Here is an 18,550-nt window from a genome sequence, read left to right as displayed (position 1 = left end):
TTAAGTACATTGCTAAAAAGCTTGAACCAAGATACAAACCAACTTCAAAACTACAGCTTTGAGACTAGCTAGCCTAGAACCTTGTCATTTCCACTCAAACTATGACCACAGCAATGTGCTAGTGACCAAAGAAATCACAAGGGTTTTGCCAACCAGTTAAAGGAATACACATTTTTCCCGTAGCGACAAGTGCTTGCCAAGGTATCACCGACCAGTCTGTAGGCCTGTATGACTGGGGGCTTAGCAGTCATTTTCCCAACAAAAGCCATCAACTTCCAACTGATCGAGTAATACTTGTTTATTACTTCATGACTGATACTTGCCAGATGGTTGCAGAGGACTCCAGCCTCTGTGACTGGGTTCTTAAGCAGTCCAAAGAAATAATGAAGAATAAAAACGACTGCACACCAGCTACACTTGAGCTAGTGAGCCATTTCAGATAGAACATTGAGATGTGTTTAAACATTAACCAAATGCTTCCCTGCCACAGAAGAACACCCCGGCGTGTATTACCCCTGCATCAGTAATTTAGCCACTGTTAACTCCAGCAAATAATGACTTTAAAAAAAAAAAAAAAACACACACACACCTAAAAACAAACAAAACTACGTATTTAGTGTCTTTTTAGAAACTCATGTAGTGCACTTTTTCTAATTTTTCTTGTTCTTGATTCTTAAACCCACATCTGTTTTCTGGTCATGTCAAAGAAAAGCTGCCTCCCCCTCTGCCATTACAATCCAACCATAAATCACTAACAGTTACACTTTAACCACATCAGACTTACTCAGTGCATAACAAGCTTTTGTTGCTGACAGACGAAAAAATATTAAACTAGTTTAAGCAGAGTGCACATGTGTGTCATATGCTGATCATAAACATGGATGGATGATTTTTTATCATCTGACCACATTTACCACGATACACACTCACACACTGTTTTCCTGTATTCTTTCCATATCAGCAGAACAATATATGAATATCTTTGCGCCAATGTGTCCCATGAAAAAACAACAATCCCTGTAACTTATTTTCTTTTAACTAAAATAAAATAATAATAAAAAATAAAATAATGTCTCTTCCTTAAATGTTCATTTATAGGCCATTATTAAAGCTAAAACTGATAGATAGCCTAGTCTAGTAGACTGTGTGACTTGTAAAAAAATGTTGCTTAAATTCAAAGATATATAAAGTAACATTTTCATAGTTGCATATTTTTACTATGAAATTACACATTCATCGTCTGTAGCTACACACAAAAATGCTAACAAACAAAATAAACCTCGCATTTTGTTGCAACAAAAAAAAGAATGAACACACGAGGCAACATTTAACAATACCAAATAAGTTACGGCCTTTGGTCAATGTTGAATGAAACTATTTACAGCTGGTATAGATAACTGGTAACACAACCACCCACTCATTTTAATTCCAAACACTGTGGTTTTGCTCTTACACGTCATTCATGTTATATTTAATACCTGTACGAGCAAAACAAACTTATACCTGGGCACTCCTGCATGGGCCTATCTAGTCTGGTTTCATTGCAACCTGATCCCTACCATTGTCTAGCTACCCTGCTGCCACGCATACACACCCTGATAGACTAGTTAGACTAGAGAGAGAGAGAGAGAGAGAGAGAGAGAGAGAGAGAGAGAGAGAGAGAGAGAGAGAGATATGAATCTAATGATATGATTGTGTTCTACCAAGTTCTGGTTATAGCACATTTTTAAAAATTTAACCATGTTACCAATACAAGTAACATAGTCCATGGCTATTCTAACCAGTCTTTCAATGTCAACTGAAAACATGCAGGTATGATGATGCTGGTGACAGATCGTAGTAGTGTTTCACAGGAGACGACAGAAACTTTTTGGGAGGGGAAAGGACCGCTGTTTAATTTTGAACATCTTGTTGGTCAACTTCAGGTAATTTGCTTAAAAAAAATTAAATAAATAATTAAGTGCTATCAGTTTGTTTTCAAGACTGAAAGGGAACAAAATTTTCCAGTCAGTCACACTTGTCCTGCGATATTTAATGAAGACAAAATGTGAACAGAGAAAAAGATGCTTGGGGAAAACGGGCGACCCTTTGACACTGAAGGGTGATGCTGGGTCACCATCTGACTCTGAAAAGGAGCAGCAGGGGAAACCCTTTGGACAGATGTGTGAGGGTCCTTTTATTCGGAGCCTTTAAAAGGCCAGATGTGTTAGAGGATGACATCAGTTCACAGAGCAAGCAGATGTGCAAAAAGACATTTTTTTTTGCACGTGACAGGATGGACTGAATATTTTTACAATGTGAAGCCACCAACAGTTACACAGCCTTTCTATACATGTTCTCCCTCAGCCCACAAAAATATTATAGTGGCTTTCTTGTGTGGTTTAACTCTTTCCCACAAAAAAGACAACATTTGATGAGCTCCCCTGTACCCTTAATGATGACTTTTGAGACTTCCTTACATCAGTTAAAATGTTGATATATGTTGTGTTGTTGATGACCATTAGAACAAGTTCTGGGTTTTTCCAAGGTTTTCTCTGGTAAGCTGATCGTCCTCATTAATTTCTGATCCATCCTCAATTTGTCAATGAAATATGACAGAAAGCCTTCAGTTCAGAAAAGAAAAGCAAGGGTTACCCTTAATTCAATGTTTTCAGTGTTGCACATACATGTATGTATGTGGGTACTCAAATCCTGGGTTGATTTCAATCTGATGAAACATGACTATTACAAAGCTTGAACAGTTATTGGGCTCATTACATTGTCTTTTTAAGGCTTCTGTAATTTGTTATATTGAATATGAACAAATATAACCCACACAGAACAAAAATGGGAAAAACTTTAAGCAAGTGCTTATTTTACATGAGCATGCATCTCAGACTTAAGTCTCACATCGTTACTCATGATTTGCTCATCGAAACAGCTCCTTTTCCATTTTTCCAGTTCAGCATAATTATAAGAATTCTGTATGAATCAAGTAAATGTAATGTTACATTAAAAAAAAAAGGCAAAGGGCCAACTTCCATGAGTAAATCATGAGACATACAAGTCTTAAGAGACAGTTATGACTTATACTGCATGAACATGGACTCCAGAAGCTCTCCCAATATATACATCCCGGTGAGCTGAAATTCAGACTGAACTGGGGAAGAAAGGTGATTTAAGTGACACAATTGTTGATACCAGAATGGCTGTTCTGAGTATTTCATGAACTTCGAGTAGATCAGAAGTTACCACCCAGTAGGGAGGGTAATGGTTTTGGCAAAAAACATTTTTCTTAAAATGGTCCAAAGACAAATTTTAAAAAGAATTCACTGGAGATCTACTGCTAAAGACCACTGTAAAACAGCAGTCCCCAACCTTTTTTTGCGCCGCGGACCGGTTTATGTCAGGAACCGGCCTTTAAGGTGTCGCGGATGAATACAACAAAATGAAACCAGTACAAGTGAGTTAACAATAAAAAAAAAAAAAAAATGCGATAAAAACCGATAAAACCCCTGAAAACCATAAATTTTTCACCCTAGCCTCAACTCTCGCGGCCCAGCACCAAACGACTCAAAGACCGGTACCAGACTTTTGCTCAGTACTGTAGCTTCAGAACAGCTGAAAGCATTGTGTTTATAGTTTTCTGCACTACTGAGACAGTAAAAGTTTACAACTTGGAATATATTAAGCATATCAGTCCATCTGTTTTGCTAAATTTGTTGTCAGCATCTTTAACTAGTGCCACGCCACATTAGTGGTATCTCTATTACAAAGAGTAAAAATACAGATTTTTGACAGCTCTTTTAATACTAACACGCCTTCTCTCAACTGAAACTACTACCAATCCCTTTAGGTGATGACTATTCTATATCCAAGTTGTAGCCTCCTAGTATATATTAGTCATATCAGATAGAGCTAATGGTTAAACCACATGATCCACATTCAGTCGGCTGGCCTACACAAGTTGTCGTTTCAACATGTAAACACCAAAGGGAAAAAAAACCCTGTTCACAGTCACATGATGAGTGCAATCATGCTCAGACACTCCCTAAAGAAGGGCATTTCTGCATACTTATGCATACCAGGGTAAAGAGTTATCTGAGATGTTTCCACTGAAGGCATGCACTTTCTGAGTTAAAAAGCTATTTAAGGAAATTTTCCACTGGCTATACGGGAACACTGTGGTATCATTGTAAGGAATATTCCAATGATACTGCTATGTGAGGCGCTCTTCATTTGAGAGGCACACACAGATTTAAACATTTGTCTGAGACTCTGAACTATTTTGCTGAAAGGAATGGGTCATAATTTTGTCTAGCATTTTTTTAAGACAAGAGCTGCATAAATAATCGACCCAATCCTTGATAGTAACTCTACTTTGTTATTCACATTTCAACAGAGGTAAACAAACACAAGCGTTTTCCCATATCAATAAAAATAATTGGGGTTTTTTTTTAGATTTGAGTCGATTTAAACCGATGTGATGTGTTTGTTGTCTAAAGAAAAAACATGCCCGCTCTCAGCACCCAAAACAAGCGTCATAACTTCCAGTCAGCCACATTAACCAGTATGTATCCTGTGTTGGGTAGGTGTCATGATCAGTACACACACTCTACCACACGCACACACAGCTGGACCCTCATGTTGAACCCTGACTGTGATATTAAGGCACTTTGCAGTTAGCGGTTGGATAAATTGATCATGCTTGAGCTTTTTTTTTTCAGAGATGAATGAGCTGTTTGTTTGTGATTGTACACACAGGCCTGATGACACAACTCAGTGGACTGCTGAACAGATTTAGTAATTATCACATCCTGCACTTTCATATTGTGGACACACACACACACACACACACACACACACACACACACACACACACACACACACACACACACACACACACACACACACAAACAGGATGTGTGGTGGTTAATGTGAATAACCACTGAAACTCACTGTGCTGAAGTCGTGCGCGCCTGTGTGTGTATATAGATACTCAGATTTATTTTTATGTTTTTTTACTCTTTATCAAGTACTTAGGCTATAGATAAAAGACTTTAGGCTGTTCTGTGGTTGGTGGGCAGTACCTGTTCTCAGTCACATACTCTTTATGATGCAAGGAAAACCCCACTATGTAACACAGACAAGTAAATCGTTGACTTCTCTTTAGAGAAATGGTTGCATCACTTTTTTAGGAGAATTTCCCGTGAGTAAATTGACTGACATATCAGCTCAATGACTGTTTTATTGAGCTCTTTTCAAGAAATCACTCCAGGAATTTTGGTCTGGCAACAAAAACATTTGTGCAGTGTTTTCTGATGGCGTATCTATCCGGCCTGTACACCTTTTTACCAAAAGCCAGCTAAGACATGCTCCAAATCCTCTGTCCAAACCCTCTACGGAATAAGGGTATGGCATGCGCTTTAATGGCCAACTAAATGTCAGTAACTGAACCACTTTATTAGTTGACCAAGCTAAATGGTCAGTTGAACATGAGTCAATCAGAAGATTAGGCTGGAAAATTGCATTGTGTGAGCCTGAAGCGTCTGCAGGCATACATGAAATACATGGACTTCAAACACAGATTTCAATTTAAAAACATGAACAGTCTGGATTTAGCCACACAGTCTTATTATTGCAGTTGAAAATTTCACTCAATTGTAGGACGGTGTTAAAAATGTAACTTGGAACACTTTTTATCCGACCTTTATCCAGACTAGTGACTAGGAAACCATTTCATTTTTGCTAGGGAGTAACAATATAGTACATGTTCATATTAAGTTCTTGTATTATAAATAAAAGGTAATGTTAAAACATTTCATTGATACTTTTGGTATCATACAATGACTTTTAATAGCACTGGTAGCAACGAAGAATGGTTTGGATGCCTTCCTAGTTAGTACTAAGACCATTACTAGCTTTACTGCATCTCTTTTTTTTAACCTTTTTAACATCGTTTCTCTTGCCAAGAGGGTTTAAATGAACAATGGAGAGTCTAGACTAAATGAGAATAAAGTAGTGTTTGTTGAAGACTGCCTTGAGACAATACAGGGTCACAAATGGCTTTAAATTGGTTCACAAATGGCTTCAGTAATATGAATCCTGTTTGGAGGCTATTGTTGCCATCTCACTACACTGGGTTTCACACAATATCAAGTACTGGATAAAAAAAGGCTGTCAGAAAAAAAAGAGCTATAGTAAGTATATTTCCCACTTTTCAAAGAAAGAATAACAGGTCTTTTACATGCTCTCATATCATGTTTCCTGAATTTGGAGGTAGTCTGCTACTCTCAGCAGTCTGACTACCTGATATATTATGGTCTGGGGTGCCTGCTGTAACCAGGAGGTACTTGGTAGACAGGTTACCAAGGTAACCAGCAACCCTCCATGCTGAGCAGCTAGTGCGAGTATGTGCAAATGAGCAGCTCAGAGTGTAGCAACACAGCATTTTTATGGGCCTCTGAAACTTCATTGGCCAAATAAACAGCCTGGGAAAACTCTTGCTGCTAGAATGAGCATTGTTTCCTCATATGCAAGCAGGCTGTATGTTGGACACGGGAGGGAGGGTGAAAGAAAAGAAAGACAGGAAAGGGGAGAGGGGCCTGTCCTAATTTCACTCGAGCCATGTATATGCATTCTCTAAATATGTCACTATATTTAGGGTATGCAAAATATGGCCAACCTCTGACAAAGGCCAGTGATTCCCATACATGCTACGTCACAACAAGAAATACCCCACAAATACGTCCACTGTATTTTTCCCATGCAGTGTGAGCAGCAAGCTAAACAATCAGGATTTATAGAAATCACTGAGAGGTTTCTTGTAAACCACAGCTGATATCAGACCTGTGGGACTGACATCCAGTTGATGTCATAGGAGGCTTGGTTTTTGTTAGATTTCCTAATACTGCACTGACGAAAATGAATTAGGAGCAAACTACACTAGCCCTGAACAAAAGTTTTCATAAAACTCTTCATCATCTCAACATTAAGCTCCATGATCCTGGAAAATATTCCAATAATTATGCCAGGTTCTGTTTACTTAGTTATGCAATTGTACACTTTGCTCAACATATCAAAATTTTAGGCATTTCTCACAATTTCCTGACTTTACACATGGATCAGTAAAACCAAATAAGTAGCGTTTTGTTGTCTCTTTCGCATACTTTACTCACACCAGGATTTCATCCAGTTTAACTCAAACAGACAGAAAGAAAAACATCTTCCCACATGCAGCCCATGGGAGAAAACTTCTTTGAAAAGCGTTTCACCATCACTAAAGTCTATTTGAGGCTCTGTGACATTAAACCATTTTGAAAGACTTCCTATTTTATCTTGGCCCGTGGGAAACCCCTTACCAAAAGTATCTGTGCTGGAATTGTCCAAATATGATCCCGGGACAGAAGAGGATGGGTTGGATGAAGTGCGTTAGCATAAGAATGGAGAAGAATGGAGTCGTTACAATTACAGTACAAACCAATCAGCCATGAGATGACAACATTCTGTCTCCAAATTTTACCATTTAATCCACACCTTCGATGCCATGACTTGACCGTGAAGTTGGAATTTCCATAACAGTTCATCTTTTTATCTTCTTAGAGCACCAGAAACCCCTCCCCATTTGTTGCTTCGCTTGCCGTAGCAACATCATCACACAGTTGTGTCTATTTATGCCAGCCGTTAAGGCATCATAAGCTTGCTGCGGTATTCTCCTGAACGATATTTCTCACCACTCAGACAATACCGCCACATACGTGTTGATGTAGGAAGAAAATATCTCAACAATGGAAGCAAAGACTTTGCCAAGTGTTTCCTCCTTACATAGTCTCAAGTTTTCAAACTGTTGCAACCTCTCCCTCTGTATATAGAGGTAAAAACCAGCATAATCCTGCACCTGTGTCTTTAACCCAGCTGCAGCGGCAGGTTGCAAAAATCGAGAGGCCCACGACCGACCGAAGTACAACAAATATTATGCCACACAGCACATGATGTAACGTCAAACTCAGCAAGCGCCATGCTTGCATGACAACCATAAAAACACCATTAGAAGTTCCTCCTTCTGTAATCAGGGATTACAGTTATGGATTGGTGAATAGTGAGTTTCCCACATTCATCACTTGATTGCTAAGTCAAGTCTCAGCCTGCCATAAATTTCTCAGGGTGAAGACGCCTTTAGGGAAAACACTGAGAAAGATCACTAAACTTGAAACTGAGGACAATGAGCGTCTCGATGTTGTCTTTGTGAAACACTGCAAGTCCCGGTGTTTTGTGTTTAAGTCTGTAGCGATTTGGTATCATGTCCAGCCGCACAGCAGATATCATCAGTCCAGCAGGTGAGCAAGTTTAGCCGGCACCTGACATGTTTAGTACACAACAAGCAAAGGACATCAGCTGGAGGGCATTTATCATCTATGAAGCCCCCTCTGCATGGTCTATCAGGCTCACCAAAGACTCCACAGCCTATTAAAACCTTGCTTGGATCTATTTTAATCTAATTTATCAAAGCATGCTGCTTCTATGTAAAGGCAATAATATAATTATATAAAATACTATATTACATGAAATAGTAGTAGTGGCTTCTGTCATCACAGTGATGTAAACAGGATGTTGATAAAAAGGACTCTGCTCACTAACTTGCAACTGAGCTGTTTCCCTAACAGGTAGATGATCTGCTAATTATTTTGTTGATTTAATATTTAATAACAATAAGAAAGAAAGAAACCCAGTAACACCACACAAGCAAAAATATTTTAAAAATCAATAAATAAAAAAAATAAAAACCTGATTTACAAAGATAAAAAAAAACATGTTATAATATGACTAATTGCAGGGGGCTTATTCCATTAAAGAGAATTTCAGCTTGAAGGTTGGTACACTAAAATAAGGAGGTAACAAGTCAAGTTTTTACAGCACACAAAAAAATGTATACTGTAAGTAAAAGAAAAGAAGCAGTACCCAGCTTCGTGTATTTTACAGGAAATAAGAACTAATTAGAAGGTAAGTAAATTTAAGTAGTGAATGAGTCATTGTAAGTTGAGTAAGTAGTATTTTAGAGAAAAGGAGAAAATTATACAAGAAGCAAGTGGTTTTAAATACTGTGTAATCTCATGGTAACTAATAATATTTTCCCATCACACACTGTATTTTTGGGGTCCAGGCTGTATTATGAAGTGGCTTAACCTTGCCTAACTTCCAGGTATTTTGCAGGACATGGGACCCTCCCTTCCTGTACACCAAGTTATGTTTGGACAGTGATGGTGAAAGAAAAAAAAAAGGTTAGACTGCATCTTCATAAAGTTGCACAGGCCTGCAAATGTTGATGTCATTTATTTTTTCTTATAAGTTGGTAAGGGAGAACAGTCCTCATTAAATTCATATTAGTAGACTGTAAGGACAGTTGAATCACAGAACATTTCATACTTGCAGTATAATCATTTCTTTGCTTCCTTGAAAAACTGGATTTGTCGCTCCCTTATTCTAGAACATTGAAAGTCTGTTGAATGACAGGGGAATTATGCCCTTGGTTGGGGACAGTATTATAAAGTGTGACCTAAAATGCTTATATTTAATAAGTAAATCGATTATTTGACCTAATTTTACACACAGCTATAAATAATGTAGCATACACTAATAAGCGGGCACAGTTATAGGATTTGCTCTTAAAAGGTAATACAATATTAATTATTAACAAGTAATGGGTTCCTTATTCCTTTTTTAAACTTTATTTATTAAAATTATTCACATTTTTTAATATACATATTTATTTATTTTTTTAAAAAGGAATAGGCCATAACATGCTCAATACCATACTTCAACCAGGCAGGCTTTAAATACACATGTCATGGCCATAGACCCCCACTGACTTTAGACTCTCCATGTTAAAGATTCAACATGTTGCACTGTGTTTTGTTTTTTATCAAACAAAGTTACAAAATTCAGTAAAGAAAACAGCAGCTGTTGCACACTGTAAACTGTGTTTTGTCACATAAGACCACTTAAATTCTCCAAAAGGTGATGCTGTAAGGCTTGGCATTTTAATCCGAGCCCGTGGGGTTTAACTTGCTTTTAAAGTCAGCCTCAGGTGGCTTTGTGAAGAAACTGCAATTTTCAAATCTTCTATGCTGTCTTCATTTTTCAGCCCCTGTGGGTTCCACTTGGTTGTAAGTGCCAAATTCTAAGATGTTACATTGATAATTACAGCAAGCTTAATTCCTTTAAATTGATGGACTGTTTAAGATAAAGTCAAAATATTGCAAACAAAGACCTAATCAAACCAAATATACACATATATTAAAGAGATACATGGATATAATTGTATTTGAAGCTGTATTTTCTTAAAGACTAGTTGTGATAATTAATTAAAAGAGAATTAATATAAAATTTACCATTGTCTGTTTTCATGTTACACAAGCAGAGATTGACAGCAGCCAGACATTCAGCAGAGGTTTAGTGTAATGACTGGTTTGGAGTTCTAGGGAAAATTCACCAGAAAAATTCCCAACAGCTTCCAATTTTCCACATGTCCTAAAGCAGCATTTTTATCCACTGGCTAATAAAGTAACTGACTAATAAACAGTTGACAGACTGACTGACTCCTGGAAGACAGCGCAACACTGAACCCAGCTGCAGCTCTGACAAGTCGTGACTCTAAGCTCCAAGGTCTAAAACTGGTTCTGTCTGTGGTGAATCACTTTATACTTCCTGAAAATAAATCACAATAAATGATGAAACATCAAAATGTATAAATAGTAAGATGTTATGTTTATGATTAGTATGAGGAAACACAGCTAATGAGTTAAAGTCAAAAATCTAAAATGCATCTAAAAATAGGCCAAACGTCACTCGCCAATTCCCAAAATGGAACCAGTACGGAAATTCCAGGAGACTTGTAACCACAATTAGTCCCCTGGCTAAAGAACAAACAGTAATAACAATCCCAAAGTTTAAAAAAGAACAACTTTAATAGCAAATAAAGGTACCGTTCACACCAACAATAAGTTCTGACACAGCTAGGTCATGTAGCACACATTGACCCATGTAGACAGATGGGACAAGGGTTCATCCTGGGTCACAGTGCTGGTATGAAAGGGGCACAGGTGTCCTGTGGTCTGAACTCAAGAGGAGCTTGACTGCTAAACAGCTGGGAGGATGGATGCAGCTGTGATCGAATCCAGAGGGAGGCAATAGGAGGATAAGAGGAAGGAAGAAAAGAAGGGACGAGTGGAACAGTGGGGATAAATTCTGTAAAAATGCCAAGAGGAAGGAGGCTCTGTGTTTGTGTGTGTGTGTGCTAGCCTGCAGGAATGAAATTAGGTGGGATGGTGATTCTGTAATTCATTTTCTTCTTTTTGTAGCCAACTGTTTCATTTCACCGTCTCCCTTTCCTTGTCTACGGCATCCCTGACATTGCTGGCACAATTCAAACGCACAGATTCTGATTAAATCTCACCATTACGTCGGGGATAGGGTGTGCTAAAATCACTTTCCAGCGAGACTAGTTGATTACTAATTGAAACATTGTCTTTCTGAGTTCTTCAAAGCTCTGTACACCTGACAGGTGTTTTCAATGAGTCTGCTTAGACATATGCTGTGTTTTGGAATTTCAGGAAATCTGTCAGCAACGTAGACAGATGCATGTGAGAGACACATTAGTAAATTGAAGCCTTCAGCTGAGCATTTAGGTCACTATACTGATGGATGGATCCAAATCGAACATTATTACAACAGCATGATTTGAAACTATCAACCAAGGTTAAAAACTTCTCAGGAAATTTTCTTCTGAGGTCACATAGTGAGCGAGCTAATGCCAATTTTCTCAAAGACTTAACACATCCAGAATTATTTTTGCAACCAAATTCGTTGCTCCCTGGTGGCCAACAGTGCAGTACATGTACATGTCAAGGTCCTGTACCCATCTGTCGGTAAACTGTAGCTGGGCTTGTTGCAGTGACCTGAAGTTACTAAACTTCATGAGTGTATGCACTCACTCCAAGAACCGTATAATTATAAATATGAGCGTGGTGAAAGTTGGGCAGCACGCTAACGTATTTTGCCCACTCTGTGTGCTCGTACGGTTCTAACCCTTTCACTCCTTTGATTTTTTTCTCGTATCTTTTCTTTGACTTTTCATCAAGTCTGTCTTTGTACGGACCGGCATTGTTCTCCTTCATTTTGTACATAACTTTTTTGAGGGACAAAGAGAAAGCAAGAAGGTATTGGAATCGGAGAATAAACGTTTTGCGGTGCTGCAAATGCTTGCGTTTGATGCATTGCTTTGATTGTTTTGCCACGAGTACCCGGCATGCAATTCGCGAAAGTCACGTGGTCTGTCGATCTCTATTCTGACAGCTGCAAACAAAGCTGAAATAAACTGAAATCACTGTCATTCACACGTGGTTGGGATCTTTAAATATGGTCTAAAATGTCCAGTTTAAGTAAGAGCTCTCAAATCATGCACAAAACAACTGTATATACGTGATGAGAGAAGTTGTAAAACTTCAGCAGGAAGTATTTTACGATATGTATTGCGAAATAACTTTTTCTTGATAGAAAAGTTAAACTATTGCGATAGGCCTCATCTCTCTTGTCCTCTTAAAAAAAGAAAAGAAGAACAGCCAATCCAAATTAAGTATCGCAGAGCCGAACCAATTAGTTCTCAGTTTATTTGATATTGACAAAAGTTAGTCAATTTTGTCTGTTCTTCTGTAAAACAAACTAAGATTTATTTCTAGAATTAATATTTTATTTCTAAGTGGAATTGACAATTTAGTAGCCTGTTTTGTTTGTTCTATTTTGAAACTTAAATGCTTTAGCGGCTGCCTTTTGTGTAGTTTGCAATATTTGCCTTTATTTATCTGAAAAAGTCTCATGTTCCTTAGGTACATCTACCCTGTTGAACTTATTATTGGAAATAAATATTTAAATCAAAACAAGCTGCTGATTATTTCACATTTTACTTGTGAGCAACGGCACATTTAAATCTTACAAATATAGTTATTTGGCTTATATCGTGATATATATCGTTATCGCCTGAAATGAAAAAAACATACCGTGATATGAAAAAAATCTTATATCACCCAGCTCTAACTACAAGGTAGGTTTGTGATTTCTGGGACTATCACAGTTCATAATACCCATCATAGTCCTCCATGCTCAGTGGCTGACAATCACAAGTAATTTCTGCTTTCTCTACTAACCAAAAGAGAGCGAGCAAAGTGGCTACATTCATATTTCAGACCGTATAAGCTCTGATATAACTAATGTAATCCATAAACTAATAACCTAAATCGCAGCACCAAAAAACAGACACAATTAACAGCAACACTCTTAACAGCGCCCACTTCTGATTGACTGACATCTACTGAGCCATGCTGGCATCTCTTCATTAGAAAATTAGATGTTCCAGTCATTGAATCCAAATATTTCGATAGACACAAACGTGAGACTAAAATTTTCCCACTAGGATGATTAGAGTTGCATCTCACCCATTAAGTCTTTAAAATCTACTTGCTACGCAATCCATCCGCCTTCATCTATTCACCTCCTACCACCCAACACCTCCCTCTTCTCTCATCATTAACCTTCTCCCTCTGCAGCGTTTCTTCTCTCACACTTCCTTCATTCCTGTCCACCTTCATCTTCGTCCCCGTCTTTAGTAAATGTGTGTTGGCACAGCTTCAGTTAATTAAGAAAGACATCCACCCTAACAAGCAGGACGTCCACGAAGCAACGTGGGCGTCAAGCATCAGTCGCGTCACACATCCAGAGCTGAAAACAACGTGCCTCTCACTAGCACCTACAAAAACACCCCCTCCACATTCATGCAATGTGTTGACAAGCTTGGCCAGGCCTGACTGTAACAGCTTGTCATGTCCAGTCCACTGCCCTTGGCTTCAACATGACATCATTCGCACCCGCTGTGACCTGCAACGAACCGGACCACTGCCCGGTTAAACAGTAGGAACCTTCTTAAAAGACCTTCCGCTATCAAAGTGGAAGACAAAGAGAAGACACTGCCCATAAAAGCCTGAGATTTGTTCTCTGTTTACGCTACACAGACAGTCACACAGAGCTGTCAAAATATTTTACACATTCAGAAACTAAAGCTAAGAACTCCCCATAAAATTTGAATAATTACTCTGCATGCTGCAAACCAGATGTACTCTTAAGTTATCAGTTTTATACCATCATAAGAATAACAGACCCTGGGCTACAGTCAATGGAAACTGGAAGCAGACATTATCAGAAGTCTGTGGACATCAGACTAAAACCAGGCACAGCCTCAATGGGAGAAGGAGTGAGGAGAACTCTGGAAAATGATCAAGGGACTTGTTGTTTTTTAAAGATTCAGACTGAAATGGCCCAATAATACCCACTGCAACAAAGTCAGAAATACTCTGGAAAGAAGAGGAATAAGAGTCACTAGAAGAAAGACAAAAAACATGTGTGCAACTGACACTTAGACAGGTGGAAAGGTAAACAGAGACGGTGAAGATAGGAGCAGCGATACTGAGGGTCGATACATGGGTTTAAACATCCAAAGCAACAGACAATGTGCAAGAGTGGATAAGAAGAGAGCGCACACAGGGTGGAGCAGCTGGAGATGAGTGTCAGAGGGATTTGTTAGAGAAGCATAGCAACAAGATTGAAAGGAAAGTTTTATAAGATGGTAGTGAGTCCTGCTGGTTTGGTTTGGAGATGGCACTGACAAAAAGACAGGAGGCCAAGCTAGAGATGTTAAGATTTTCACTAGTCGTGACCAAAGTGGACAAGATTAGAAATTAGCACATCAGAGGGACAGCTTAGGCTGATTGATTTGGAGACAAATTCATAGAAAAAAGGCTGGACCTGTTCTGGGGAGGGATAGTGGATATATTGGAGCTGCCAGGCAGGAGGAAAGGGGGGAAGAACACAGAGAAGATTCATGTAGTGAAGGAAAATGCAGAGGGTTGGTGTGACAGAGGAGGGACAGGGTGAGATGCTGAAAGAAGAAAAAGATGATGATGAAACAAAAAAAATGAACAAATAAAAGCTGCAAATGTGAGGTGTTTGGTGGCAAATCGATAGCTGAATGGCTGCAAAAGACAACAAACAGGAGCAGCTTCCAGCTGTCAGCACCGAGTCTCAGGTTTAATTCCAGCCTGGGTAAAATGTATAGCCCTGTTCAATTTCCCAATGATTTTTGTCTTTCTCTAATAATGGCACAATGCCATATAGTAAGTATACTTTTTACTACTACTGTATACAACATTATTCAAAAGTATCTAATCTTTTGCATAAAAGACACAAAAAGAGCTGAAAGCAGCAAGAATAGTGCCATAAAAATAGATGACGCTAGACTCTGATATACTGCAGGCCAGTCTATAAATATCACCAACACGAGCAATGATAACAAACACCCTTGTATGAGTCTGAAGGCCACCTGATGCCAAGAACGCAAACAATCCTCTTGCTAAATGCATGAAATCATTTACACGTAACCCCACTACCCTGTACAGCACCTCCCGTGTGACATGTGAAGAATCAAAATAGCGAGTCTTTTCTGAAAATGTGCACGACAGATGAAGGAAAGAGCACCAAAGTCCTGTGAGCCTTTGTGCATGAAGCTAAAGCCAGGTCGCTGTTCTGAATCTGAGCCTCGACAATCAGTCTCCTTTCCATCTGACAGCCTTTTAAGTGAAATCATGTCCAGCCTGTCCTTTCTCCAACTACCCCACACCTTCCCATTCTCGATCCCCTTATCCTAGTCTTTCGGTTTGGCCGATCAGCAGAGACGACCGCCCGTCAGCCTCTTGTCCTTCAGTCAGACTTGGCTGCTCCACTGTGCTGGCCTCCAGCTCACCTCGTCCGGAGAGACCAAAGCACAGCATGGCAGCATCCTGGCACTAACGCACACACTCATACAACACACAGAAGAGCTTTAATTCAGACAAACGCTTCCTACTTCACGAGTGTGTGTCGGACGGCAGGAAGCCAGCGAGGTAATAGGATGTTCCTTGCTCGCTTTGTAGCGTCTCAAAGAGCTGGGCTAAAGCCAAAGAGTGGGGTAAAAGCACAAAGCCGCACTGAAAACGACGCTGGCTTCCCTTCTTCCTGTTTCATTTAGGGACGACACCTAAGAAGGTGATACAGGGTGAAATACAAACAAACAAACTGCGATTGGGGTGACTTAGTGTTAAATTCTGCCACCCCAAATGTGAGAATTTCATTTTTTTTTAATCTGATTGAGTTTTGAACTGCTCACATTAGAATATAGCAAAATGTAGCCAGTATCTTAATAGGTGAAGCAGCCACTTGCCCAACTGTACATAGAATAACAGTTTTTTAAGCCAACTGTAATCTTTTAGTTGGACACAGTTTTATTGTTATTATTATTCTCAGACTTTTATTTGAAATCTGAGACTTCAATTTTAGAATAAAACAAAAACAGAAAATAAAAGCACACTTCCTGACATTAGAGGGGCAGTCATCTGTAAAGCCAACAGCCAATCAACAGTTTTATGTGGTGTCTTGTGGAGGATAAGCCCTAATCTGACATCAGACAGCCAACACATTAATCCCATCAGTGGACTCGGGGATTATGACGGTGTGTGTCAGCCAGCGTCTACAGTCAGCATATCGGAAGCGCTTCACTGATGGTATACAGACTGGAGCATGTGACAGCGTATCTCATCATTCATAATTTTCTGTTACTCATATACAGTACACTGCTTGGGCTGTGGTAAACAAGACAGAGCATTTCATGTAAAACCCCCACACAGACTTACTGCTTTCCTTTGTTATATCAATGCATTTCTGCACCTCACAAACTCATCACAACCACAACATTAGCACAGTGGATCACCATTCATTCACATCTCTTTGTGATTTTGATCCACAGAAGAAAAACTGAATGGGAAACTCTCAAAGCAGACGCGAGGCCAACAAACCCCTGACAAATCATATGTGAGTCCATGTGTGCTTTATTTCCCAAGTCTTTCCCCCCCTTTTTTTCTTTTGCATCTCAGACAACCAAACAGATCTCTCTTTGTGGGTAGCAGATGATCGGGTTACATGTGAGAGCTGAGCAAGCAAAAAGAAAAAGAAAAGGAAAAAAAATATGAATTTATTTTAAAATGCAGATAATAATCACTGAGGTCAGCAGGAGGAGTATCATCTTGGGGAGATGAAGTGCTCCCTCCTCCTCCTCCTGCACACGCACACACACATATACAGAGAGAGAGGGGGGAGTGCTTCTGGTAGCCTTTCTGGTTACACAGCTCGTAATGGCCAACACCCAAAAAAAATACAGGATGGAGCCCCACCGCAAGATTAATTTAAGCTAAAATCTGCATACACTGCAACTAAGAAACACTATTTTGAGAAAGGGATGGTAAAAAAATTCATCTTCTAATATCAGCTGCAGCTCGTGTTTGACACACTTGTAACATTTAAATGTTACTCACATTTTAGCCATGATTTCACTATAAAGGCAGGACACACACGGCGTGAGGTCCACATCTAACGCCGTGTGTGTGTCTATAATAACCATGTTTTCCTTCCAGTAACATGGAAGTTGGGACAAAAGGCTGGAGAACTGGCAACAAAGGGAAGCGTTATGCCAATTAGTAAGTGAATCAAACGGCTGTGAAGTTGCGATTCGTTTAAAAGGAGACCGAGCAGGACAGTGGTCTCTCTCCCCTCCACCCTCGAGTCCTTGCCAGAAACTGGGTGTAACACATGTAAGAAAACCGTCAACATCCAACTTAGTAAGTTGCTAGACAAACAAACAAATTTTTAAAATCAATTTACCACCACAGATATTATTAAAGCTGGCAAATAGCCGGGTGGTGGAGGCAGCGTGACCCGCACCCCGGCTCGCTGTCGTGGCCGTGTGTCTGCAGCCGTGCCTGCCTATTGTTTCCTCCGCTGTCACAGCCGTTAAGGTGCGCCTCGGATTAGCTTTAGCTTTAGCCTCGCCGGCTACAGCACCGCAGGCGACCAGGCTAGCACCAGCGCCTAGCCGCTCTCCGCGACACAAAGCTAAAAAGGTAACACGGCACCTTTCTTCCGCTCTATTGCCCCAAAGTCGCGGCGGTGTCCGGGCCGAAACACAAAGAAAACAAGCCCAGCACTTTCTCACAAGCACACTTAAGAAGAGTTGAAACGTACCCAGAGCTCCGTTCCCCAACTCATTGCGAAATCCTCTTTCTGAGTTCTCCAGTACTGGAAGCAGTTTTCCCCCCGCTCAGACTCTCCAAACGGCCGCCGGGATTCGGTCCTTCCGACTGTCTGCCGACTGAACACACACTCCACCTCCTTCACCTCCTCCTCCTGAATCAGCAGGGACGCCCTTCCAGGGGCCCTGGACCACAGACAATCTACAAAGAGAAAAACGGATTTATGTTCAGTGAACATTTTTAATCAGGTCTTTCATATTAAGTGTATTTACCTGAAACCAACTATAAAGAAAGAACATAGTAAAGCAAAAATACAAATAAAAAAAAGACACATTTTCAGCAGCTCAGTTTAATTCAAACAATGATTAAATGTATTAACTGGATACAAACTCGAGTATAGAAATAGAATG

General features: G+C 39.6%; 1 protein-coding gene across 3 annotated transcripts in view; it reads right to left on the bottom strand.

The window, feature by feature from the left end:
• Nucleotides 1-18,293, bottom strand: part of fnbp1l (formin binding protein 1-like) — a 50,983-nt gene extending 32,690 nt beyond the window's left edge. Inside the window, exon 1 of one of the 3 annotated variants that reach the window (XM_084910850.1) lies at nt 18,133-18,293. In XM_084910850.1, the coding sequence (XP_084766976.1) occupies nt 18,133-18,156 (24 nt within the window). In that variant the 5' untranslated portion in view covers nt 18,157-18,293. The remainder of the gene's footprint in view (nt 1-18,132) is intronic. The other 2 variants (XM_084910848.1, XM_084910849.1) reach the window with 2 other exon arrangements.
• Between the last annotated feature and the right edge of the window lie 257 nt (nt 18,294-18,550).

Source organism: Perissodus microlepis, chromosome 17 (genome assembly GCF_051167445.1).
Source record: "Perissodus microlepis isolate ML-2025 ecotype Zambia chromosome 17, ASM5116744v1, whole genome shotgun sequence".
NCBI classification, from domain to species: Eukaryota; Metazoa; Chordata; class Actinopteri; order Cichliformes; family Cichlidae; genus Perissodus; species Perissodus microlepis.
The sequence above is the reverse complement of the archived record's forward strand: the minus strand, read 5'-3'. Positions and strand labels throughout refer to the sequence as shown.